The following is a 26,820-nucleotide window of genomic DNA, read 5'->3' as shown; positions in this document are numbered from 1 at the left end:
AAATCCCAGTGTGTGTGCAGCTTAATGTGTGTGTGTTACCTATGTGTTTGGATTTTTGTTTTCTGTAACCGTCCATGTCGGCGTTTGTCTTCTGTCATTTCGCTCCATCCCATCTGTCTGCTTCTGCTCGTTTTGTTTTGTTGCCGTCGCCACCTTCCTCCTCCTCCTCCTCCCTTCGTTTCATCTCAGTCTTTGCCTCATCGTCTCCCCATCACACTTCACAAGGCAAGAATCACCCAGGCAACTCCTTTCCATCTGCTCCCCTCCTTACATTCACAATTCAATTTTTTTCCCTCTGTCTCCTCTGAACGGTTTGTTATCTGCATTTTTTTGGGTCCACTTTTTAACCATGTTGTTAATCTTTTCTTCTGGAGGGCTTCATGTCTTCTGACTTTTCTGCCATTCACACATTTTTCTGCCATTTTCAGTGAAACATTGCTCATGTTATTTGTTTCATCAGTGTTTCTGAGCAGATGAATTGCAGTGCAGTATCTGTTATGTCTTCTTTTTTAATGAGGTTTCAGGTTTCCAATAGTGTAAACTATACAGGGCTTTGCAAAAATATTTGCCCACCTACAAAAATCTTCTGTTTTTTCATATTTGTCACACTTAAATATTTCAGATCATCAAACAATTTTTAATGTAAGACAAAGATAACCCCAGAAAACACGAAATGCAGTTTTTAAATGTCATTCGTTGAAAGAATTATACTGTCCAGTCGTTCTTACCTTATGTGAAAAAGTAATTGCCCCCTTAGCTACCAATCTACTAAATGAATATCTAGATGAGCTCCAGGACTTTTAGACGGTCACAAGCAAGTCCACCTCTGAGTGGCTCAGAAAGAACTAAATGAAGGTTCTGGAGTCAAAGTCTGGACTTGAATCTAATTGAGATTCTGTGGCAAAACCTTTAAAGGACAGTTCATGATCTAAAACCATCCAATGTGACTGAATTCAAACTATTCTACAGAGAAGAGTGGAGCAGAATTCCTCCATGGTGATGGAAAAGACTGATCACAAGCTGGAACAAACATTTAACTGCAGTTGTTGCTGCCAAATCAGTTATTAGGTTCAAGGGGGCAATTACTTTTTCACAGAGTGACATCAGTTTGTGGGATATCTCTGTCTAATATTCAAATAAATGCAAATATTAGATTGATCATCTGGAACATTTAAATGTGAGAAATATGCAACAATAGAAGATTTCCGTAGGGGGGCAAATACTTTTAAATGTGCCATGCTTGAAAAGAAAGCCTGACAGACAACAGTGACTCATTTTTTATGGAGCTAATAAATGTTTAAACCTTCAGTGCAGAGCTGTGGTCTCCCCTTCACACAGACAATTTTGATATGTCCTAAGTTTTCCCATCACTTCCTCACCACCAACACCAGATTTTTAAACTCTTCTTCTGTGAGATACAGAGAGATGTACCTGGTTTAGTCACCGCTGTCTGGCTGGAACGTAATGGACATTCACTTATATGTAATGGCGCACTCCAGCTTCAAATTAATAAGAGAATTATTCCTCGCTGTCAGATGAGAGGCCTCGGCACTCACAGTGGTCATTAAATGAGGCTTCAGCATATGTTTTAAAGTCCGTCACTGTTGGCGCCTGTGAGGAAAACCGGCGACCCTCTTCATCCATGATGGCTTCGACCCAATTCTGCTCCCTGTCGCACGCCGGGTGCCAATTATGGTGTGAAGCTCTTTTTGTAAAGCTCCTGTCATGTCTTAATAAAGCCATAAGGGACGCCTAGGTTTGATAAAGCCGGCAATGTTTCCATTCCAGCCTGTTTAAATTCCTCCTCAGATCTGTTGGTAGGAAGTGTTTTGGAATTAAACCCTTGACATGGATTTACCTCCTTGCTTCACTTTTGATCTTCAATACTCCATTGACTCTCAGATCTATTGTTGAAATACCAAAGCTAGCACTGATATTATCCTCCTAGTTCAATACGACTCTTCTTTCTGTTCCTCCTCCTCCTCCATCACTTTCTTCTTCTTCTCCTTTCTTCTTTTTCTTCTTCTTCTTCTCCTCTCTTCTTCTTCCTGTTCGTCGTCTTCTCTTATTTCATCTTCTTCCTATTCTTCTTCTCTTTCTTCCTCTTCTTTTCTGACTACTTCTACTTTTTGTCTTTCTTCTTCTTCGTCATCTTCTTCACTTTCTTCTTCTTCCTCCTCCTCTCCTCTTTTTTCCACTTTCTTCTTCTTCTCTTCTTCCTGTTCTTCTGTTGTTTCTTCCTCTACTTCTGGTCTTACTTCTTCTCTTTCTTACTATTTCCACTTTTTCTCTTTCTTCTTCTTTTTCCTCCTCTTCTTCACTTTCTTGTTCTTCTTCCTGTTGTACTTCTTTCTTCTTCTTCCTCCTCTGCTTCTTTTTCATGTTCTACTTCTCTTTCTTCTTCTTCTTCCCTGTAGTGTGTGTGATCTTCTGATGGTTTTGCTTTTTTCGTTCTCTTTTTTCCTCTCCCTTTATCTCTGTCTCTGTTCTATTGCTCCCTTGGTTCAATTTAATTCACTCGGCTTTACTGACATGGTGGTTTAAGAAACAGAAGGAAAAAAAACAAAAAGAGATCACCCACATTGCCAGAGTGTTTTATCACAGTGACAACAATAATGGAAATGCCGACAATGGGAGAGAAATTAGAGTGGAGAGAATTAAAAAGATAGTGAGCAGAACTGGGTTTCTCTCCTCGCCTCTCCCCTGTGCTCTCTTAATTTCCCTTCTTGGCTCGTTGACGTTTTTCTTCCCGTCTTTCTCGACTTCTTCCTGTCTCTGTGTGTTTTCCCTCCTCTCCCTCTTTTTTCTCTCATCTGCTAAGCTAGCAGGAAAAGTGTTTTCTGAATCTCTTGTGTCAGCACCGCTGTCAGACCTACACACCGCTTCCTAACTAAATATTATTCCTCCCTTTTTTTCCCACCATCAGTTGCCTCCCTTTGGTTTCTTTTTTTTTTTTTTTTTTTAATGTTTTGCAGGAACACTGTATTTCTGCAGCAGTACAGCTTGTGCATCTCCTGATTCCTGTTCTGTTGCCTTGCTCCTGTCTTCGCCTGTCCAGATATTGATTTTTAAAGCCTCTAGCATGGGTTGAATTCACACTATGAAGCTAATGATAAACAGCTTATCATGCAGCTTTAATTTCTGCTTCCTTTTTAGCCACATTTTCAGCACATACACACCATTCTAAAGTTTGGGGTCGCTTAGAAATGTCCTTATTTTTGAAAGAAAAGCATTTTTTCCCACGATGATGGCATTAAATTAATGATCAATCCAGTCTAGACATTGTTAATGTGATAAATGACTATTCAAACTGGAATCAGCTGATTTTTAATGGAATATCTCCATAGGGGTACAGAGGAACATTTCCAGCAACCATCACTCCTGTGTTCTAATGCTACATTGTGTTAGCTAATGGTGTTGAAAGGCTCATTGATGATTAGAAAACCTTTGTGCAGTTATGTTAGCACATGAATAAAAGTGTGAGTTTTCATGGACAACGCGAAATTGTCTGGGTGACCCTAATGTTTTGAACGGTCGTGTATACTCCATCACACCTCCAGGTTTCTAGCAGCAGAGTAGCGCCGAGCCATTAGCAGAATGAGTGCTGACATGGGAAGTTGTTAACAGAGACACTTACAGCACACATGCACACCATCGCAGGAAATTACTCTGTCATTTGCACCTACCGGCCATGTGCAAACACAATCGCTTCTCACACGCTCGCACAGACACGCACACATATATGTTCAAAGCTAATCACCGCTGGAGTCGGGGTGTGTGTACGCGACGGCTCCGAAGAGATAAATCAATCTTCTAGAACAACCGCTGCGAGCTACTGAGTCAGGGATTATAGGCTCGCCGCCGTACGACAGTCAAAAAAAAAAAACAGCATATCTGCTTTACACAAGAAGCTGCTCTGCCTGTGTAGGTAAATGCCAAAAATAGGTCGGGAAGAATTCAATTAAGCAGTGAGATTGAGGTTCATATTAAGGAGCCACAACTCAGCAGTATTCTCAGATCAAATCTGTACGCCGCTGCTTCATTAAAATGGTCAAACCATGAGTCGACGAATTTGAAAAGTTGGGAAAATTAGGTTGAAAGTTGAGTCGGCTCTAATTAGATTCAGGATTAAATGTCTGCACGTTGATCTTCTCTTTAACTTTCTTCTTGAGTTTTTACATTTTTAAAGCCTCACAATTAATTGTTCTTCACTGTCCAGCTTTCCTGTCCTGCATGATGCATAATTTCTTTAGGTGACATTAGTTTGATTTCATGAGAACAAAGTGCTGTCTTTGCTAACTGTGTGATCTCCCTGAATTTAATAAAGTGCTAACGTTAGCTACAGTCTGAAATAGTGGCATCCAGAACCAGTTTTCACACATATTGCACAAATTTTCTAATCTTTTGTGTTTCTCCTGGCTGACAACAGGTTTGGTAGCCGGCAAACTCACTTCAAAGCAGACAAAGACAGTAATTTGCTGCTGAAAAATCAATCGTATCACTTCAACATATGGAGAAATCCGAGGCTTGAAAGGCCTCCTGTGCCTAGTTACGGTTGCTAAGCTATAATTGAACAGTCACTGTTGAGGGAAAGGGTTTAGCGAATGGTCAAGTCTGCCGCCCCCTTAAATGAAAATCCTGTTTGCTCTTGCTTTTCTCTGTCTCTGTGTGTGTGTTGAACTTCCATATGTTAATTTCTCTGTGCGATGTCGCTACCAGCCTCTCTGCTCACGAATGCACAGCTTTCTCCAGCTCATTTACACATGCGAGTTGATTTCTCCTTCAGGTTTCGATGCTCTCGGAGACCTGTTAAAGCCGACAGTTCCCACGCACACCGCACCTCCTCTTCCTCCTCAAATGGCCATCCATCCTGGAGGAAAGCTGCTAGCCAACGACCTCGACTCCTCTCTGGCTAACCTCGTGGGCAGTAAGTGTCGAGCTGCGAACGTGTCAACAAAGAGAGGAAAAAAGCTCTTGACAAGTTGAAGTATTTGCAGCAGAATTATGCTGGTGGAACGGTTACATAACTTTGCACAACGCCTGGCCTTGAATCTATGCATGGCCAAGTTTAGACCGTGTTTCTTTTGCAATCACTCATTTATTAAGCAAATTATTTTTAAGCTAGTTCACATCAGATTCTGTGACAAGACCTTGAAAGGACAATTATACATAATGTTGTAGGTTTTCATTAAACCCAACCACTTTAATCATGCATTTTGTGGGTTATCTCTGTCTAATATTCAGTAAATGTAAATGTTTGTTTGATTATCTAGGACTTTTAAGTGTAAGAAATATACGAAAATGGAAGTTTTTTCATGGCATTAATACAAGCTCGTACATGTTTATCTCTCGACAGTCGAGACAAGACTATGAGAACCCTTCTTACATCCCCTTTGCTTTTGTGTGTGAATATTACAGCCTTTTCTTTCATACCCTTTTTATTAGTTACTCAAATCATAATATCTACTTGGTTAGAATCTATTCTGGTAGCTTGCAGACTTTTAAACCACCTTTCATGAGAAATATTTGATTAAAACTTGATTAAAAAGTATTACACAGTAGAACAAGAGAAATGAGAAAACAAAGTAACATCAGAGAGAAAAGCAATATCTAAAAGCTGAAATACCTGCCTGGATGTCTTTCATTTTACTCTTTTAACTGTGATCACTCAGTTTCTCTGTGTTTTTCCCCTTCCTTCAGATCTGCAGTTTGGTGGGACCCCAGCCAAGAAGTAAGTTTCCTGTGCTGTGATGGTACTTTTCTAAGTTGTGCTTGTAGTCCGAGTCGGAGGATTTATGCAGTGACAAAATATATATAGAGACGCCCTCCAGTTGTACTTGTCTCGGGAATCCTGGCAACAGTACAAACAACATTCAAGCGCTAAAGTGAAAATCAAATTTATCATGAAGTGTTTTATGTGCAGAAGTCGGTGACAAAGTGTCTGTAGACTGTTAAAGGTGAAAGACACTTTGTTAGTTCTTAAAATTCATGATACACCTCGTGGGGGAATTCAAAACAAACAGTGGAGTTTAAAGCAGAGTAAATGCGATGTTTTCCCCCCTTGAGCAGGTGAAAATACCTTAAATAAAACCTCCTGACATTGAGCTTGTTGTGGCGCCCTACAGGCCAGAGATGCAGTGGAGCCAACCGGGAGAGAAGAAGCTGACGGGCGGCCAGAACTGGCAGAACAAGACCATGTCGACTACACAGTGGAGCCCTGCACCAATGGCGCCGCAGCCCATGCCGGTACAACATGTGGTAAGGAGGCAGAAACACACTGATGCACAAAACGCATGTTTAAAGTGAATTTCGCAACCTGAGAATGCATCCTGTAGGGTCCGTCAAGGTGTCTGCAAGTCCTGGAAGTTATGTGCAGTGCCATTAAAAAGTATTTGCCCCCCTACAGAAATGTTCTGTTATTACATATTTGGTTTTTGGAGTAGCAGAGTCAAAGTTCGGACTTGAGTCTAATTGAAATGCTGTGACAAGACCTGAACAGGACAGTTCATGATCTAAAACCATCTAATGTGACTGAATTCAAACTATTCTGCAGAGAAAAGTGGAGCAGAATTCCTCCATGGTGATGGAAAAGACTGATCACAAGCTGGAACAAACATTTTACTGCAAGGGATCAACCAGTTATTGGGTTCAGGGGGCAATAACTTATTTCTTGTAGGGTTTCCATGACTCTTTATTGAATCATCGTGTTTTGTGGGTCATCTCTGTCTAATGTTGAGTAAATGTAAATATTAGTTTGATGATCTGGGACACTTGAAGGGCTTGGAAACAGTGATGTGACCCACTTTCTGTAGTTTTTGAGAAAAATGGGTTCAAAGCTTTGTGTTTTCAAGAATGGTCTGACATTCCACTGTAACGCTTCATTTGGGTTGTGGGTTAGATCACTGTGCCACTAAAATCTATACCATAAAATATCACAGAAATGATCTAAACCTCAGTTTGGATGTTTTGCGGTTTCAACCACTCTGCTTGTAACCCCTGCTGTAACACTGCTGCTGCATGTCGTAGCTTGGGGCCAGACTCGAACTTTGAAAGCCATCAGTATGATCGTCAGATCAGTTCCGTGACGAACAGGAAGCCAGAGGAGAGAGGACAGGATTAGAGTGATTTGAGGTAAAATTATAACCATTACAGTCATATTTCTACCTAGCTTCCTGGTTTAACTTCACCCTGATGGCGTCCATGGACGGCTCTCCTCCACAGCGAGGTGTTAATAACTGTTCACATTGATTCCTGGATGATTTTACTGATCTTTTACTCATGTTTCTCATCCCACCTGATTGGATTTCACAAATGATGGCCAAAACTCTCACTAAACCAGAGTTAAGTTTTCTTTAACTCTTGAAAGGTTCTTACGGGAAGTTCCTCCAAACTCTGGAGGTGTTTGAAAAGTTCTGACTTCTTATATTTAAGCGGCAGTTTGACAGCTAGGGGAAAAGTACTTGTTTGCTTTTGTGCCGAGTCTGAGGTTGGTTTAGCTTAGCACGTCCACCTACCAGTAGCTCACTTATTAGCAATTTGTGCTGTATCTCATTTATCTTTTGGATAAAATAAAGTCTAAAAACAGTCATTTTGCTTTTTTATGCAGAGTTATGTGCTGGACTATTCCTGGGCTGACGGCCAGCTGCTGGGTAGCTTAGCATAAAGACTCCAAACAGCTAGCAGAGCAACAGTAACTCAATCCACCGAATGAGGGTGTGCTGTATCTTCTCTGTGCCTCTTTGCCAGAAAGAAAACTTCCCAGAAATGTCTCTTCTGCCAATTTTAGATGCAGAATCACTTTAAATATTTACTCTGGACCTTCATAAACCGACGGTGTTACATTTAGTCGACTGAAGCTTGCAAACACCTTGGCAGGACGTGAGAACGAATCTAAAATTGCTGCAGATCAAACGCTGAATGCTCCGCCAGCCTGCGCATGCCAGTGTTTGGTTTTAGTCCTGTGTATAGACGGAGGTGTTGTGAGAATATGGGGTTGTGTATAGCAGCCTGTGCATGCAATGCGTCTGTGGTTGTGAATGTTTGCTGATCTTGGCAGCTCCTGATTGTCCTCCTGATCTCTGGGCTGCAATTTCTGGCTGACGAGGACAAACTGTCACTAACCCTCCTTCCTTTGTTTCTCTTACTTTCTTCTCCTGTTGATGCTTTTCTTTCTTTCTTTCTTTCTTTCTTTCTTTCTTTCTTTCTTTCTTTCTTTCCTACCTCGCTGTCCCTTTCACCCCTGCTGCCTCTAACCTCCCCTTCCTCTTTCTTCCGCCCGTTTTGCACCGTCATCCACTCGTCTTCCTTCACTCGTGTTTCTGTTTTGTTGTGACTCTGTTTTGCATTGTCATCTGCTCGTCCTGTTTTCCTGCTTTTGACATCTGCACGTCGTGACCACTCGTTGTTCTTCTTTTTTCCTTCTATGTATTGCTTTACTGCTTACGCTGTGGTTCTAACCTTTCTTTCACTTTTTTGTTTGTTGTTTCCCTCATTTCTTTTCATCACTCCTCTCTCTCGCCTTGTCTCGGCCGCTACCTCGTCACACCTGTTTGCTTCCCTCTTTCATCATCTCCTCCTCATTTTCTCCCATCCTGTCTTTCACTTCTGCTCTTCTTCTTCGCCTTCCTCCCTCCTCTGTCTTTCTCTGTCTTTTGTCCTTTTCTCCCTGTCGCGTCCTGATGCAGAATGGAATGTTCTATACTAGTTATGTAAGTACTTATCTCTGTTTAGTAAGACAAGTCTTAACGAGGTGCTCGGAGACGTCTGCTCTAGGCTTCTAACCTCGCCCTCACTATCCTCCTCTTCATCTTCACTCTCTGTCACCTCTTCTTTATCCTACGCCCCTCGGAGGCACTTGTTTCAAAACTCTGCTCTCGCCCAATTTCCACAAATAACCTTCTCACCTCTGTGCTACGAGCTAATGCTCTCTGCTAGTTATGTAAGCGCTAAAGCAAATTGACTGGTACCAGGAAGTTGGAACAAGGTGCTGCCTTTTCCTTCTCACACTTTCTACACCGAATTGATCTGAGAGTCTATTTTAAAGACGTCTGTGGGGATTCTGAGTCATCCAAGTCGAGGTAATCTTAAGGGCTTCGGCAGGAGGCAACTGGACTTATGCTTCTTCGTGCAACAATCAGAAAGATCCAGTGTGGTTTTACTGTTGTGCAAACATGGAAAATCTGGTTTATTGACTAAATGACGAAGTGAGGGATGTCTTGTTATTGACAGTTGAACAGTAGTAATAGCCTTAACTGTCACTTAAACAGAAAATGCTCATATAGGATGCATTACTTCTCTGATCTTTGCATGAAATCACTTTTGTAATAATGAATGTAATTTTTTTTGTATATCAAGCCCCATTTTCTTCCCAAATGGTTGTTGAACCAAAGAGCAAAGTCCGGTTACCTTTTACTTGAAACCCTTTGGATCTTTAATTGATCATTTACTTCCTTATTCGTCGTCTGTTAATCAGGTGATTGGCCATTTCACACTGCAGCAACTCATTTCAAGGCGCCCTGAGAATGTCTTTTTGGAGCGTTTGCATGGAGGAAGAAGTACCTACTCCAGGATAGACACTTCTGAAATGCCCTGAAAAACTGCACTGATTTATCAAACTTGGAGAGGACATCGGCATCATTTTATCTACCCCCCTTGATGTCCTCTCTCCACCGTCAAATTCACCACATATGCTAACATAGCAAAGCCTCCTTCTGCTGTATTTCCTTTGTGCTGATAGAACTGGAGTTAGTTAGTATGCTCATAGAGTTAACATTAGTTCGTATACTGGTAGAGTTGACACTAGTTGGTATACTTGTAGAGCTAACATTAGTTGGTATAGTCGTAGAGTTAACATTAGTTGGTATAGTCGTAGAATTAACATTAGTTGTTATACTCGTAAAGTTAACATTAGTTGGTATAGTCGTAGAGTTAACATTAGTTGGTGTAGTTGTAGAGTTGACATTAGTTGGTATAGTCGTAGAGTTAACATTAGTTGGTATAGTCGTAGAGTTAACATTAGTTGGTATACAAGTAAAGTTAATATTAGTTGGTATACTTGTAGAATCAGCGTCGCGGTCGAAGCTGTCTGACCCAACACCACAATGGAAACACAAAGGCGACTATTTCCTGTAAATGTTAGCGCCACCTCACACCTACCTCAAGTTCCTGCAGTGGAGATCAGCCTTTTGTCAACAAATCCAATGGAACAAAAATCCAACCGTGAATTGATCCTCCTAAGCAGTATTCCCTGTACATCCAGCGTCTGTTACATCTCCTTCCTCTGTGCCATGGAGCTCCATTGTTGTCCAAAAATCTATTAAAACATCAAAGAAGCACACTCTTGCACCTTATTACAACAAACACGGGCCCAGCAGTTTATTTTGAGTCACACACTGTGACTCAGACACGCTGTAAATACTCACCAGAGCTCCGAAGCTGCAGCTGAAATGAGTCCCCGACGAATCCACAGTTTTCTCCTGTTTGAGTACCGTTTGCTAAAAAGCTGTTTATGAAATTACATAGCCTTTTTTTCCTCATTTTTAGTACGAAGAAAGTTGTGAAAGTAATGCTGAAGCGACTAATTCTGCATTATTTCACCTTTGACTCTCGCTGACAAGCAAGCAGGAACAGAAATTGCCTGGGGGGATTAATTCAACAGCACAATAAATAAATGTTGTTCCCTTCAGCAAAACAAACTAAGATGTTTTTTCCTCTTCCTATATGGTACAAGACAAACACTCCTATGTGGTGCAGTCAGCAGTGACTAGGATCTGCCTTCAGTGTACAGAAAGCTTTGACCATGGACAAATACAGCTTAGAGAGATGGGAAATATTAATAGAACTGCTCATTACTGTCCCTTAGAAAGAAAATGTATCATCTCCTGTGAATATATCTCCAAACAGAGCTGCCATAACACAATAAATAAGTCATGACAGCGAGTGGAAAGAATATATAAGACATCACAGGTAACAGCGGTGAATAAGTCGGCTGTATCGCGTCGTGCATGACAAGTGAAACTCCCACGTCTGAGATTTTTTTGCACTTAAAATGCCATCCAGACACCCGGCACACTTCTTTAACCTTGGCCTGACCTTGCAGGGCCGTCTGAGGTCGCAGCTTTGCAGAGGAAATCCAGAACGTCAAAAGGGAATAGCAGAAGTTGAGCTCCCGAAACTGGGGATAAAAGGAGTAGAGAAGAGAGATTTATTTTTCCCTTTAATAATAAAATAAAATGCACAGAGCAGGATGCAGCGATAGAAGCAGCAGGTGAGGGGTGATAAATGTAAAGCACGATGCATGCAAAGAAAGATGGACTCAAATATCGGTAGAGGCGCCTAAACAGCATCTCAACTTCTAGAAAACAGCAAATAAAAATGATTCCCACCGTCATCTTGCACAAGGAGGCACAAAGACGGACAGATGGCTCACTCATTAACGAGCGGCTAAGGTGACAGTAGAGTCAATTAAATCTTGAATCAGTGTTTGTAATAGGAAAACCACTGAGCGGGGCAGTAAACATATCTGACAGATAAATTGGAGCCTCTTTGGTTGAATCGGGTTCTGTTCTGGCAGCCGACAGGTCGGTCTGATCGATGTTTATGAGCAGCAACTAACTCACTAATTAAAGCTGCAACTAGTCAGTCGCATTAATCACTTCCGGAGATCAGTTCACAGGTTCAGATGACCCGACCTGAAACCTTCTTCGTTTAGATTTCTTAACTTAGAATCGCTTCTTCTGCTCATCTTTACCTTTTAACGTTAGCCTAGCCACGCTAGACAACCCACGGCAACGAATTTAATTCTCTGCCAGGGTGGGTCTAGTTACCCTCCATAAAGCTCGAGGTTGGATGCTCCTAAAACTGGCCGGACCAATCACCATGAAGTGTAGAGTCAGAAGGCGGGCGTAACTAAGTGACGACAGAGGCGCGACGATTCTGACAGAAACAACCGGCGCACAATAAACAGTTATCTTTCGACTCGGCTTTGGCCACAGCCCTTAAAGATTTGAAGCTAAAATTCAACTTGAAAGATAAACAAAGGACGGCACTGAAGTGTTTCATTGAGAAGAAAGACGTATTTGGACTTATGCCAATGGGATATGGCAAATCCTTAATATACCAGTTGGCTCTGCTGGTTGGGAAGCTAATGGGACTTAGCCACAATCCGGCGCTCTAGGAACTACGTCAGCCTATTCGTTGCGCTGATTGGTTGTATACCTACCCAATTGCTGCAGAGTGATTTGAAAGACAACCTTTTAGCCCGCCTCCCTCCCAGTCGAGAGTTCCTAGACCCCTGTGCCTTAAGAGCTGGGTCTAGCGCGGCTAGGCTATTTTAACGTAGCTGTGAAACTTAAATGTGGATAGATTGATGGATAAAAGGTTCCTAAAATGCTGGTATGCATTTAAAATGCAAAAAATGGAACATTATTAGCATTTACAATGAAGTGTCATTTGTTGGTACTTACGATAAAATAAAATATTCTAGCATTATAGAAAATATAGTATCATAGAGAAATTAGAATATTATAGAAAAATAGAAACTATAAAAAATAGAATATTACAGAAAAATAGAATGTTATAGGAAAATTAAATATTATATTATAGGAAATAGAATTTTATAGAAAAAATACATTACAGAAAATGGAATATTTTTGAAAAACAGAATTTTATTTAAAAAATAAAATATATTACAAATTAAATATTAAAAAATAGAAAATTATATTAAATAGAATATTATAGAAACCATAGAATGATTTAGGGAAATTGAATATTGTATAAAAAAATGAATATTATAGAAAATAGAACAATGTAATAAACAGAATATTGTAGAAAAATAGAACATTATAGAAAAATAGGACTTTATAGAACAAATTGAATATTATAGGAAAATTGAAAATTACAGAAAACATAAAATATTAAATAGCATACTAAAGAAAATAGAGTATTATAGAAAAAGTAGAAAATGATAGGAAATTTGATTTTATAGAAATAATAGAATATTATAGAAAATAGAAGATTTTAGAAAAAGATTATAGAAAAATGAAAATGCTATAGAAAAAGAATATTATTGTAAATAGTAGATTATTGAAAAAAGTAATAATATAGAAAACAATGAATGTAATAAAAAATAAAATATTATAAAAGAATAGAATATTATATAAAAAAATGAATATTATAGAAACGTATAACAAACAGAATATTGTCAAAAAATAGAATATTATAGAAAAAATATATTATAGAAAAAATAAAATATTGTAGAAAAAGTAGAGTATTAAATGTAAATGGAATATTGCTGAAAAAATATTGTAAAAATATAATATCATAGAAAAACAGGATTCTATTTTTAAAAGAAGAATGATACAGAAAATAGAAAATAAGGAAACATTCCCATAATTTTTACTGCAGTTATGTTAAAATACGGAGAAACACTTTCAAACACACTTTGCATTTATTTACAGACTGTTATGTGCTTAGTTTAACTTTAATACATCAATTAGTTCATTTGTTTAAAGTGTTAATTGCGGTGCATAATTAAAGGAAGTGTCTTTGTATTTTCATCCCTAAAAGCTAAAAGCTACAAGTGCATCTCTTTACATGAGACTGCTGAGATAATAAACAGCTCAATGTTGCAGCTAATTGCAGCGTTTACGTTAAATATTGTGTTTTTATTTGTCTCTCAGTGACGCATCCAGCTCTGGTTGTGGTTTCGGTACAGCCGGAGTGTTATAAATGCCACAGTTGTCTCATTTACGGTGATGAATTAGAGTGGTGGCTTCCTGTAAGCTGCTGCTTTTAATGGCTTTTTGAAAACGGCAGGACTTCTGGGTGAGGGGGTCCGACCTGCAGCGAGTACGGAGCAATTAAATGTGGCGTTGGGGGGCGAAGGAGTCCCGCTGCCGTTATTCTGTAACATCTGCACACGCCGAACCCCTCTAGTATGTTTACCGTACAACCCTAGAAACCGTGAAATTACTGCAGATAACTCATCCGCATCTGCTGATATTCAGGCCTCTGTTGTGCTAACGTCCCATTTTCAAGCACAAATTTGCTAGCTTTGATGCAGATACGCGGCTACAAACTGCCACAAACGGCTACAAACAGTCCGTCCCGTTGGATCTGAAGCCACTTCAGCTGGAGTGGATTTGATTTGGGGAGTAAGCGGGGCGCTGCCCTATCGAGCCGGCCCTTTTAAAGCAGCGGTAATGATCGCTCCCAGCGGGAATCCACTAAGTACCTCTGCAGCCCGCCGCGTTGTAGCACTGCTAATGTGCACATGCTTCAACATTAACCGTATTTATTGTGTGGAAACAGCTCCGAAGACACTGAAATGCAGTATTTTGTGTGCTCGTTTGTATGTTTTGTGGCCGGTAAAAGCCATAAAATGTGTTGCTCAGGTGTGTTCTTTTGAGTGGGCTGACTTTGTGTTTTGCCTCCAGGCTCCGGCTCCCATGGCTTTCCCCATGACCACACCGCAAGTGCCTGTGTATGGAATGGTGAGTGTTCAGCTTCACGCATAGCAACGCGGGAAAAAGCTGCTTTCACGTCATGTTTTGTCAAATCAGCCGTCAGTTCAAAGATGATTCGTACACATGTAGTGTCTTTCTTCTGTTTGTTGATTTGTTTTGTGAAATTCAGCTTTTTTTTTTTTTTTTTAATTTTACTTAGATATTTGTTGTACGCCTTTTGAGCCACAGTGAGGAAAAAGTGACAGAAAGTTCTCAGGTTTAAACTCGTGTTTCATTCTAACTTCAGGTTCCTCCCCAGATGGGTCAGATGGGCGGGGTTCCTGTGATGGCTCCTCAGCCCATGATGTACAACCAGCCTGTTCTCAGACCCACCAACCCCTTCGCACCGATGCCCGGAGCCCAGGTAGACCACAAACACAGCGTTTAATACTGGTTCATTACAGACACAGCGTTATCATAGATACCAGTGGATCGTTTGATGCTGGTTAACTACTAAAGTAAAAACACACCTGTTGAATAGGAAAAGGTTGAGTCGTGATGCATTTAACAGGACGGGGAAATCAGGAATAACAACATTTACGCCACACAAATCATGTTTCTTTTGATTTATTGATCACTTTCACCTCTTTTTATTCAACTTCTATGCATTTGTTGCTATGAAGACGACTTCTCTACATACGAAACTCCATTTGTGAGTCAATTGTGTAGTTTTTTAGCGATTAAGTTTGAAATTTTACCTTTTTTTAATGCAATAAAATTGAAAAATGTCAAATCTGATGTTTTTCAACGATGTAATTTAACTTTCATTCACACAGTTGATCATTTGTGAATCTGAGCCGCCTCAAGGTTCATTTTCATTTGAGAATAATCGTCGTCATTGTTAATTTAAAAATTTAAAATGTCTCATTCCACTCATTCTAACTCGGGCAATGACAGGAATTTACCAGGTTCGTCTGTTTTTATTTCTGTATCAGTTAGGTTCAATCAAAAATGTCCAAAAGATTGGAAATTAGATCAAATTTGTACAAAAAAGATGATAGTTTCATCGGGGCAACAAATTAACCTGATTATGACATAGTGTCACTCATCACAATAGATTTTTTGCTGTAATTATCAAGTTTTTTATTTGTACCTTTGAGATTTGTTGGGATTTTTTATGGAACCTTTAAAAAAAAACAAAGAGCTGAAGTAAATAATTCAAACTGTGATTGATTTTTTTTATACTTTTGCATTAAAGTTGTGAGTCTTGTAGGTCTTCTCAACTCTAAAACTAAAGCCTTCTTTTCTTATGTTAAGTCACCTGGTATCATCAATGTTTACCTGAAGGTAAATGGTGCACAGTCCAGATGTTTGACCTGTAGTGTGAATAACTACAAAATGATTGTTGGAGATGAATCAGTTTATCACCAGATGTCTGAAGGATCGACCGTTTCCTGCTTTTACTTTTTGGTTTTGAGTTTCTGAGTGCGTCCGGCAGCTCCAAGGACAAACCTCTCTGCTAATGAACACGTCTCCTTTGCTGGATTCGTCTTTTCGGAGCGTTTTCTCTCCACCCGCTCACGGTCAGCGTCAGCAACCTTTTTGTTCTGAGATCATTTAAAGTTCTCTCGTACTTCCTAAGTGTTCGGAAACTTTCACACTGAATTCAGTCTAATTCTGGAGCAGCTGATGCAACAGTTACAGTGAAGCAGAAGAAAAAAACAGTCCTTTTATATGAGCTGAGGCCATTAGAAAACAATTAAAGACTTTAAAGTACGGATTGCAGCAGCTGTCAGATGTTATTCATTAGCAGGTCAGGACTCCAGGTGTCATTTTCTTAACATACAACTTTCACTAATGATCATAGTGCAGAATACACACAGTTTTATCAATTCAATTCAGCTTTTTAAATATCTCTTTACTTATTTTCTCATTTCAGCGTTTTAGATTTGAACTTTTTAACTATTTTGTGACAGAAAACAAAAAATCTTTGCATTTTATATTTCAAGCAACATATGAAATAGTCAAAAAACAAACAAGCAACTACAGAACAGAATAATCAGCAATGAAATTCAAATTAAGCGTCTCATCTGTAAAACTATCAGTCGATGAATTGAAAGAAAGGTAGTTCTAATGTTACAGCGTCTGAAAGCGCAATGAAATGTCCCAATATAGGATGATTTTATAAAACCTGTTAAATTTTAATACATTCACATTCAGACATAAAAATATTCAGCTGTATATCACATATTTTTGTTTTTGATTAAACTTAATTGATATAAAAACAAAAAGAGAAGACCCCGCTGAATTCCTGTCTTTACCTGAGTTAGAATGAGACATTTTAACTCATAATTTACTAATAAAGACAATAATTCACAAGACAATGAACCTTAAGGCATTAACTGTGCAAATAAAAGTAATTTACATCACTGAGAAACATTGGATTTTTTACATTTACATTCAGTTTCATTGCATTAATTTTCAAACTAAATCACTTACAAAATGGCAAAGTTGATTCATAAGTGGTGTTTTCCATGTAGAGAAGTTGTCTCCATAGCAACAAATGTGTAAAAGATTAATGAAAATGGGCAAAATCATACAATAAATCAAAAGAAACATGATTTGCGGGGCATAAATGGTGTTTTTCCTGATTCCTTGTCCTGTTAAACGTCTCGAGACTCAACCTTTTCCGATTGCTGTTGAGAAAATCGTGTGTTTCCGGCAATCAAAACAAACAATTTCACTTGTCTTTTACCCCAGATGCAATTCATGTAATCCAGTCGGGGGGGAAGCAGAGTGCCAAAAGCGACAAACAAACTAACAGCAGAAGAAAACACAAAAGGGGACGATCGGACGGACGGAGGAGCGATTTTCGATGGAGCTTAAGCGACTTAAGAGACGACAAGACGACCGACTGACGCCAAAAGAGGAGGAGATGATGAAATAGAGGATGGACGGATGGATGGATGGTTGGTCGGCCGTCGTCTGAAACAACTCCCTGCATGCATGTTAGCGTAGCTTCTCTGTTTCTTTGTGTTTTTAAATCTTGCCGATGGAGTGACGCCTAAGGAGAGGGGATAAGGATGAGCGAGAGAAAGACGGGATCGAGGAAACCCTACCTCTGGTTTTCAGTCGGGATGTGAATGTTCTCCGCTGCAGAATTAGCTTTATTTCATACTGGTGCTATTCTGTCCTCTCTGGGCCACCGTCCGCCTACAAAGGCATCTTGGTTGCACGTCTGAGAGGACAAGCGTGTGTTCAACTGTGTGTGTTTGTGTGGAGAAATGTTCGCAGCAGTTGTTTCAGACGACCGACCGACCCGTCCTTCCCGTTCCCCGACTGTCCATCCGGCGAGACACTCAGAGGCAAATCTTCTCAAGTGTGTTTCCTGTAATTTTTCCGCTCTGTTGGGATACCTTTGTATTTTTCCCTTTCGTCAACCATGTCCTGAATGTCATTGGGGCTTTGTACAGCAATCTATTGGAGCATCTGTTAATAGTAGCCAAACATTTGTTGTTATGGGTTTTAAAGCTGAAGACTTTTGTTACTGCATTTTCTTTCTTCCTTTCTAAAGCTGCAGATGCACACAGAGAATGGCAAGCTAGTACCGTCCAGAGACGTTGCAGCTGTTGGGAAACCCCTTCCTTAGAAAATGTTGGGTTTAAGGCCTCGTCACAGCAGGACATGATACAGCAAAGTCAATCCCTTTGTCTGTGGGAAGTGTTTGGTTCGCTAACTTTCATGCCAGTTGTGCTAGCTGGTTGCTTAGCTTATGCCGATTATTCTTTAATTAATTCTATTAAGAGAGTGGCAGTAGCTCTTTAAACCCTCCGAACCCCCAAATTTGCCAACAGGTTTGGAAGTCATGCTATCTTTACAAAAAAAAAATAAATCCAAATTAACTCCATTCATCAACTTCTGGACAGTTCTTGAACCACTCAACTGGAAAACCAAACCAAACCTGAGCTTAGAATTGTGATGTTAAAGCAAAATCTCTTCATTGATTCATCTGTTTGTCTGTGGAAAATGTTTCACTGGAAAACTAAGCGCTACCACTCATGCTAGTTGTGCCAGCCGTTTATCTTATTATGCCGATTGTTCTTTAATTCATTGTCATTAAAGAGAGTGGCAGGAGCTCCTTAAACCATCTGAACCCCGAAACTTGCTGGCTTGGAAGGCATGTTGTCTTTCTTTCTTTTCTTTCTTTTTTTTTTTTTAAAAAGACAAATTTACGGCATTCGTCAGAAAGAGTTGTTGTGTTTTTAACTTTTAGACAGTTCTTGAACCTCTCAACTGTCATACCCATAGCACTGGAAACCAAATCTGAGCTTAAAATGGTGCTTTTAAAGCAAAATCACTTTATTCTACATGTCTCATTCAATAACTTGACCAAAAAATGTCCACCAGATTTTGTAAATATGTAAATTCTGCACATTTTGGGGTTGTGCAGTTGTCCAGAAACATGCAGGACTTCATATTTCAGTCAATAATCCCACAGATTGGCTTTCAGATGGTTAAGGTAGCTTGTCCTCTGTCAGTTAGCAAGCTTGCTAGCTCGGTTGCTAATGCTAACGTCAACAAACCAATTCCCCATTTTTGTGCAGCAGATATTTGAAACTTGTAGAAATGTTATTAAGTTTTCCAAGTTTGTTCAATCTCCCAGCCACTTTGGTGAATGACTAAAGTTATTTTCCTGCGATCCTAACAACGAACTTGAAACTTTTTGAAGTCCCATCCCCCGTCCAGTCCAGCATCAACATATAGTCCAACAGGTAATTAACACTGGATTGTTCACAAAGCTGTTTAGACAGCAGCTTTTGGTTAACAGCAATGATTCAACCGTTGACTTTAAAGATTGGATTTTCCAAGTAAACGTTGCTCATTATGACTATTTTCTGTCCTAAATGTTTCTGTGATGAGGCCTTAAACCAGGTATACCCGTCCATCCAAGACAGTCAGATGGAATAAGTGTGTGTTTTTCTTGGGCACTTCACGGTGTTTATTAGTATCATTAGCCTGGCTGACAGCAGCTGGATGACCTGTGTCTATCTCTTTTTCTGTCTTCATTAGCTCACCAACCACATCCTAAAAGGTTTCTAAAATGAGAGCTTTTTCATTAGCCACCACCTCTTGGCAGATCCACGTTATGTGCCAGTGATTGATGACGGCAGCACTGAGTGAGTGAGCTAAATGTTACTGAATCAAGTTGAATTCACTTTAAATTGCACTGAATCAAAGTGAGTGACTCTAAGTGCGACTCTGAGCAGAGAGCCAAAAAGCGACGCTGTACCGGCAGCGGCGGCGGCCTCCATCTGTGGCTCCAACGAACTTTGGGGATCAAATCCGACTCATGCAAGAAGTCACGGCCGTCCCTCAGCCAAAGCTCCATGAGTTCCACTGTTGGTCTCTGTGCATTCTGGTGTTTGTTACGTTTTTTCCATTGAGGGCTATTTCTGGGGGTCAAATTTGAAGTCAAACTTGAGCCGACGGGTTTGACGCGAATTGTGCTCGATTTGTTTTTATAAAAAAATAATCAAATTTTGTTGCAAAAATGCACATGCAGAAATGTTGCACTTATGCGGCTCTGTTGCCGCTGTAGAGCTGAGGAAGATATTTGAAGTTTGTAGAAATTATAGGAGTTTTTGGGTTTGTTTAGTCCACTGGCCACTTTGGCGGGTGATTATTTTCCTGCCGTTCTAACAAACGAACTTGAAACTTTTTGTAGTCCCATCCCCGGTCCCGTCCAGCACCCACAACCATCAGTGATAGTCGAGTATCATCGTCCACTCTGCTGTGAAATCTCTAGAATCTTGCTTCAGTCTCGCTAGTCTAGTCGGTCTATCTCTAGAATGCTTTTTTAGCCTGTTTCGTCACCGTGTGTGTAGATATGTAAAAAAAAAAACAGTAGCTATAATAACCAGTTCCTGTCTAGACTGTCTTTGCCCATCCATCACTGTCGCTGTTGAATAGATTACCGCTCTTAGAAGCTTCTTGTCGCAGTCTTGTGTTAGCTTAGCCTCCACCTCGTCCTCTCCTCTGCCGGCATCTAGACTCTATAGCTCTATTATCTCTCTCGGTGTGTCTGTCTTTTAGCTGTAGATGAAACCTTTCAGAGGCTCTCAGGCTTTGTGGTTTGCTCTTTCTCCTCGCTGTCGGCATCGCTCCCGTGTTTGGTAGATCACATCTTATTTCCTGCCTCGATGTCAGCGGCTTACAACCCGTCTCTGGTCGGACCCAGACAGCGAATCACATGATGTCCAGGTGTTTTGTGACGGATCGGAAGAGACACACGGTGCTTTTCTAGAACCAAGTAGTCAACAAATGGAAATGAGCTTTAGTTTAGTAGATTTCAGTCGCAGCTGGAAGGTTTGACAGTCGACCAGCTCTCGTTCAGGGCTACTTAAAGAGTTTTTTGAGTAGGAAACGTGTGAATCCACTAATCAAGTTCAGTTAGACTTTTATTATGCTTTCATGCAAACTTTTTTGCAGAGAAAGATGTCAGTGGTGGTCGCACAAACCTCCCACAGCCCAACAACGTAGTCGTCTTCTGGCAGGAACCTAAACTACCCTTCAAGGCACTTAATATCATCTTGTCCCATCCATTTGATACGTCCAAATTCTTTCTGTCTCAGATGGTTTGTTTAGAATCAGTCACAGTTTAGTTTTCTTTACCTTGCGGTTTCCCTGAATGTCACTCTGTACAAGTATTATATGGAAAAACTTGCAACTTGAGAAGGAATTGCAAAATTTGGCTTTCAAGCCAAACATGACTGAACAGAAATCAGATTTCTGGCGTTTTTCTGGATGAACTTCCTCCATCCTCACCGTCCTCTCCGGGGAACCTTTCGAGTCCCAACTTGGACACTCATGAAATGATTCCCTTAATGGATGCTTCTGCTGTGGCACCAACATTTTTTAAATCCTTTGACAGCTGCCTTACTGTCTCTAATCTTGTGTGATGAATCGGCGCTTCAGAAAGAGGAGTCGCTGCCGTGGCGCTGATCCAGAATCAGGTCGTCACTGCTCCTGGATCTTTAGGTAATTGATCACATCAGACTCCTGATGTTCGTAATAATCTCGTTTGAAAAATAATTTGGCCGGCTTTGGTGTGAACAACGGCGTTTTGACTGCCAGAATGTTCATCGGTGACTTTTTTTTCTTTAATGCTACATGTTGTGTTCTTCTTGTTCAGTTATTGGCTTTTCTTTCCGTTTTTTTTCCATATTTCTCTGCATGGAATCCGGTCCTGCCTGTTGCGACAAGGTTTTCTCTGTCTGTGTGTCTCAAGTGGTTTCTAAATGTCCAGACTTCGGGGACGTAGAAACGGAGACCACCGTGGAGATTGGGTCTCTTAAAGGTCTCCTTTAGCGTCGATGTAACTGCCAGTAATTACTACAGCTTTATCATGGAGGTGGTTTTGTTATCCGGGGAGGGGTTTGGCCGAGCATGCGGGCTCTTTTTCGGCGCTACCCTCCCTCAAATTCAGACTCTTTTTGTCACATTTACAGCTGGGAGTTTCCGACCACTGTTCTCTGGTCCGTTTGGGATCAGTCCAGGCAGCCCGGCGGCGACGTCACAGAGTTTCTCTCGACTTTAAAAGCTGCTACCGCCTCTCTGCATCGTTGTAGCATGAATCTAGGTGGAGAAGGATCGACAAATAAACCTTGATGTCATATTAAATCGTCTGTTCTCTGCTAAGGCCAAGTGTGTCAGAGAGCCGGACTCTTCTCTGGCCAGCCATCTCTCTCTCTTTCCGGGGTCAGTGAGTGCATGGTATCGTTGTCAATGTTTGTTGTCCTTTTTTTCCCAAAAAGCATGATATGACAGTGATGGTGATGATGATGATGAATCCTCTCCTCTTGTCTCCGTTTTCAAGCCGTGTCGTCCGTCAAGCCGAAGGGATCGCACTCGACCAATCGTTTGCCGTCCGCGACAGCAGCTCCGTCACTCGTGAATCTGACGGATGTTTGCACTGTCGATAAATGAGCCACTGTAGCAAAAACGGAGCGCCAAACTTTTGTTTTGTTTTCCTTTTCCCAAAGATCTCATGTTTGTTGCTTGCAGCACACGTCCTCGACGGCGGGTTTGTGGCCGGAAAACCCAAAACGACAGAAACAAAGAGAGAGAGGCCGTTTAACGGATAAAAATTTCCTCATTTTTTTTTTGTCAGTGAGTTGGTGTTGAATCAAAGATCTCTTGTGCACGTTCTGTTTTTTCTACATCTGTGTTTTTTGGTAAGAACCCTCGGATTGCTGCCTCACTTATACTGTATATAGAGAATTACAAACACTCACGACACAGAGCTTAAAGACATAACCTGCAACTGCGTTATTTTCCTTTACCCTTTATTTTTCTGGAAGATATTAGTGTTCCTACAGCGGTATACTCTGATCACCACTCGGTGGGGGCAGGCTAACAGACAGACCTCCCCGTACATCAGGATCACCCATGAATTCTCAACGATGCCAAATGTTTTCGGAGCAGAGTACACCTTTTAATCTGTCTGTCTCCTTCCCCCCTCCGTCTGTCTTTGTACATTTTTTTTCTATTTATTTAATGCAGAAATATATGGATTGTATCAAGCATGGAAAGGCAAACAAATGTTACAGTTGACAAAAACAAAAAAAAAACCACAGGCTTTTATTTTACAGCAGTATATTTGTTTATTGTAGGGATTTGTTTTCTCTCTCTCTTTTTTTTTTTTTTGGAAGAAATAAAAAGTCATTTTCCATTCCTAAACAACCGCCTGCTTTTGAGTTTTCTTGACAGTCGCCGAAGGAGCTAAAGCTTCCTCTGCGAACCTTTAAAATATTCTCACACGACAGAAATTCAAGGTCCTGAAATGTCAAACAGTGGAGCCTCTGACTTTTAATTGCAGCACTGCAGGGCTTGTGAATGTGTTTTCTTAATTCAGACTCTTTTCTAGTGAGATCTCAACACACCCAGCACATATTTCACCCGTTTGGATGGAGTTCGTCAGTCACCTATTAGATTTGTTTATTTGACATTAACACAGATCTGGATACTGAGGAGCTGGCCTTAAATAAGAGAATGTAGTCACAAACTAAATCACATTTAACTCCATGTGTTTGCACAGAACTAGTGCAGAAATACGCTAAGTAAACCCCAGAGATGAATCCTGACAGACGAAACTATTAGCTTAATTTGCGATTTCAGCTAACTACATACCCACCAGTACACTTATTCATACAACACTGCTGCGGTAGTCACTTTGAAATGAACACATAACTCTAATGCGTAGAAAGCGTCAAAAGTACAGCATCAAACCAGTGGAAAACAACACACCAGCAGCTGGGAGAACGGCAAAGTTGCTGCATGTAGCATTTTAGCATCATTAGATCAATTTGTTGAGAAAAATACTGGAACTGTGATGCCACTCATCGGTTTGTAAACTTTGAAGACCCAAGGACACGATGGATGCTGATGTGGAAGCGACCTCTCAATCACAAGGTAGCCCCGCCCTAAAACACACCCCACTTCATTGTCTATATTTCTCTAAATTGGACTAAAATTTGCAAAACTACCTTAATACCATGTTGGAGAAGACTTTAAAAAAGTGACTGAGATCATTGAACCTTCAGGTAAATGTCCACTGAGGAAATAAACCGACTGTTCGACTTTTATACATTTGATTATTTTTGCAACTGGAGGAGTCACCCCCTGCTGGCTGTTGAAGAGAATGCAGCTTAAAAGCACTTTTTTTCCCCATTTTAAGCAACACAGATGTGCTGTTGGATGTTTCAAAATACATTTAAAATATCCATTTAAAGGTGCTATATGTAGCATTTTTAGATAAGAGTTAATTTACTGAAAATGAAAATTATTGTGGTTGAAATTAGCAGGAACGCTGCTGCATGAACAGCTGAATACATGATAGTACATTAATATAAGATCATCTGTAAAGGAATGTGGAAAATATTATCTATGTTAATTAACTCACATTTTTCTGCAAATCAAGCACAATACATTGAATATTTCTGTATTTTGGAGTCTGCAGTGTTCACATTTTTCTTATTTTATAATTTATATTCATGACTTGAACATATAAATGTAAAACAACAATGCTACACATTCAGTTAGGATGTCCTTTAACTGATGAATAAGTGTGAAAGTTTTGCACCACCAAGGTCAAAACACTCCTGATTTATCATCTATTTTCCTCTAAATTGAAATTAAATATAGAAAATTAACTTCATGCCGTGTTGACGGAGACATTTAAAGATCATCAAATCTTCAGGTAAATGTTCACCAAAGAAATAAATCGACTTCTTGACTGTAATACTTTTGATTGTATTTGCAGCCGTATCAGTCGCCCCCTGCTGGCCGTTGGAGAAAATGCAGCCTTAAAGCACTTTTTTTTTTCATTTTAACTCCTATTTTTCCTCATATCAACCACGATACATTGAGTATTTCTGTATTTTAGAGTCTGCAGTATTCACATTTTTCATATTTTCATGAACCGAACAATATAATTTAAAAAAAAAAACAATGTCATCAAACATATCCTGTTATTAAGGCTTTTAACTGGTGAATAAATGTGACTTTAACCAACGTTTTGCACCACTAAGGTCAACAAATACCAATATGATGCTGTATTCACTATGATTAATTGTAGTTTGCCAACAGGAGCATGCTTGTGGATTTTTAGAAGATGCTTTAACGTGGGAAACGTTCAATTAAAACTCCTCTGCAGCACCTCTTCACTGTTGTCCTGTTTGTTCTTGGTTCTAATCTTCTCTCTTGTTGCAACACGTTGACCTGAATCATGTCTAATTGTCTGTTTTTCCACCAACACTCCCACGGTGAGGACTTAAAAGCAGCTTTTCCGCCTCCTGACTCCTGCTTAGAGCTGAATAATGAAACCGCTTCTCAGTGGCCGTGATGCATCTGGTCGTATTTCAGCCGTTTTCTTTTCTTGTAGTTTATGAGTAAAGTGTTCCTTAGTGAGCGGTAGATCACTTACAACGTCCTGGAGCCTGACAAAGAGTGAGTTTTGTCCAGAATGAATAATTTATCGCTACCTGCAGTTTATCTTAGTGTTCAGGATAAAAGATATTTGAGTAGAAACCTGCAAAAGGGCGGCGAGTCCATAAATATCCGTCTGCAGGGTGTCCATTAATCTAAAGAGACGTGAGTTTGTCACTTAGTGGCTTCTGTTAGGGCACCTGTACATCAGATTATAGATCTTAAACCTCTATAGATTCATTTTTCTCATATACACGCAACAACATTTACAAGAATGAACAGAAAAAAACAAAGATCTGCTCCTTTTGATTCAATTTTAATACGGATTTTTTGAAAAAGTCTGCAACAAGTTTTACTTTTCTACCAAATCCTTTTTGTTTTTTAACAGAATTTATAAAAAGGTTCCCAAACTTCATCATATGTTCTTGTTTTTTTACAATACGGATTGCTTTTTCTAGGGGAAGGTTTGATGGAATTTGTTTTATCCAATGTTTAATTGTTGGTTTATGAGTTTTTAGCTGTTAGGACGGTGGGGTTCGTTAATATCTCTTCATTTTTATGGTTTTCTTTTGATAAACACCAATTAGAAACCATTCAGGATCCAGTTAATCATCTTTATTATCATATACAGAACAATATTTACAGGAACGAACAGAATAAACAATGATAAAGCAAGGATGGTGCGGAGAAGAAAGAATTAAAAACAGGAAAGCTCTGGAGACAGATGCAGACAAATGCAGAAATTGGAAACTTTTTCACTAAAGCTCACGGTTTGAAACGACAGTTGAGGACGAGGAAACGGATACGGACTTTGTTGAACTTTGCAAACCACCATTCAAGTTAATTATCAAATCAATTCATTGTGTGTCATTGTGGCGTAAAACATAACGTTATATCATTTAAATAATAGTATGATGCGACCACATGTAGCCCCTCAGAGTCAGAAGAAAGATCCAGAAACAAGCAGCAGCCAAGAACCACAAGTCCAGAGTGGGAGGTAGGATTGTTCATTGAGTGAATATTATTAGAATGAATATAATGAAGAGTCTGGTGTAGACCTGCTCTATATGAGAAGATGATTCAGCTCTACATTCATGAAACTGACCTGACAGCTTTGAAAAAAGGGGAGATTTGTGCTGAGAATTTTGACCATTTTAAAAATGTGATGTCGTGTCAGAGGCAGAGCCAGTAGTGATGAGGGGATTACTGCTGTCAGTATGAAGGAAGAGGTGAGCTGTTGGAACAGAGTGAACAAGCAAGCATTAGTTCCAATACTTTCTATGCCCAAAGATAGTAGTGACCCATTTTATTTTTATCATTAAAAGATAATAAATACACAAAGCCCACAATTAAAAGGGAATAGGATGAGATAAAAACATTTACTTTCATT

At 39.9% G+C, this 26,820-nt stretch overlaps 1 protein-coding gene across 7 annotated transcripts in view; it reads left to right on the top strand.

Moving 5' to 3' along the window:
* Positions 1-25,166, top strand: part of si:ch211-200p22.4 (phosphatidylinositol-binding clathrin assembly protein) — a 119,210-nt gene extending 94,044 nt beyond the window's left edge. For 6 of the 7 annotated variants that reach the window (XM_051944149.1, XM_051944153.1, XM_051944152.1 and 3 more), the window contains 7 exons: positions 4,787-4,927; positions 5,701-5,731; positions 6,126-6,258; positions 8,685-8,708; positions 14,436-14,492; positions 14,752-14,868; positions 17,205-25,166. In XM_051944149.1, the coding sequence (XP_051800109.1) occupies positions 4,787-4,927; positions 5,701-5,731; positions 6,126-6,258; positions 8,685-8,708; positions 14,436-14,492; positions 14,752-14,868; positions 17,205-17,219 (518 nt within the window). In that variant the 3' untranslated portion in view covers positions 17,220-25,166. The remainder of the gene's footprint in view (positions 1-4,786; positions 4,928-5,700; positions 5,732-6,125; positions 6,259-8,684; positions 8,709-14,435; positions 14,493-14,751; positions 14,869-17,204) is intronic. The other variant, XM_051944151.1, reaches the window with a different exon arrangement.
* The last annotated feature ends 1,654 nt before the right edge of the window (positions 25,167-26,820 follow it).

The sequence above is a fragment of the Acanthochromis polyacanthus genome, chromosome 23, assembly GCF_021347895.1.
Source record: "Acanthochromis polyacanthus isolate Apoly-LR-REF ecotype Palm Island chromosome 23, KAUST_Apoly_ChrSc, whole genome shotgun sequence".
NCBI lineage: Eukaryota > Metazoa > Chordata > Actinopteri > Pomacentridae > Acanthochromis > Acanthochromis polyacanthus.
The sequence above is the reverse complement of the archived record's forward strand: the minus strand, read 5'-3'. Positions and strand labels throughout refer to the sequence as shown.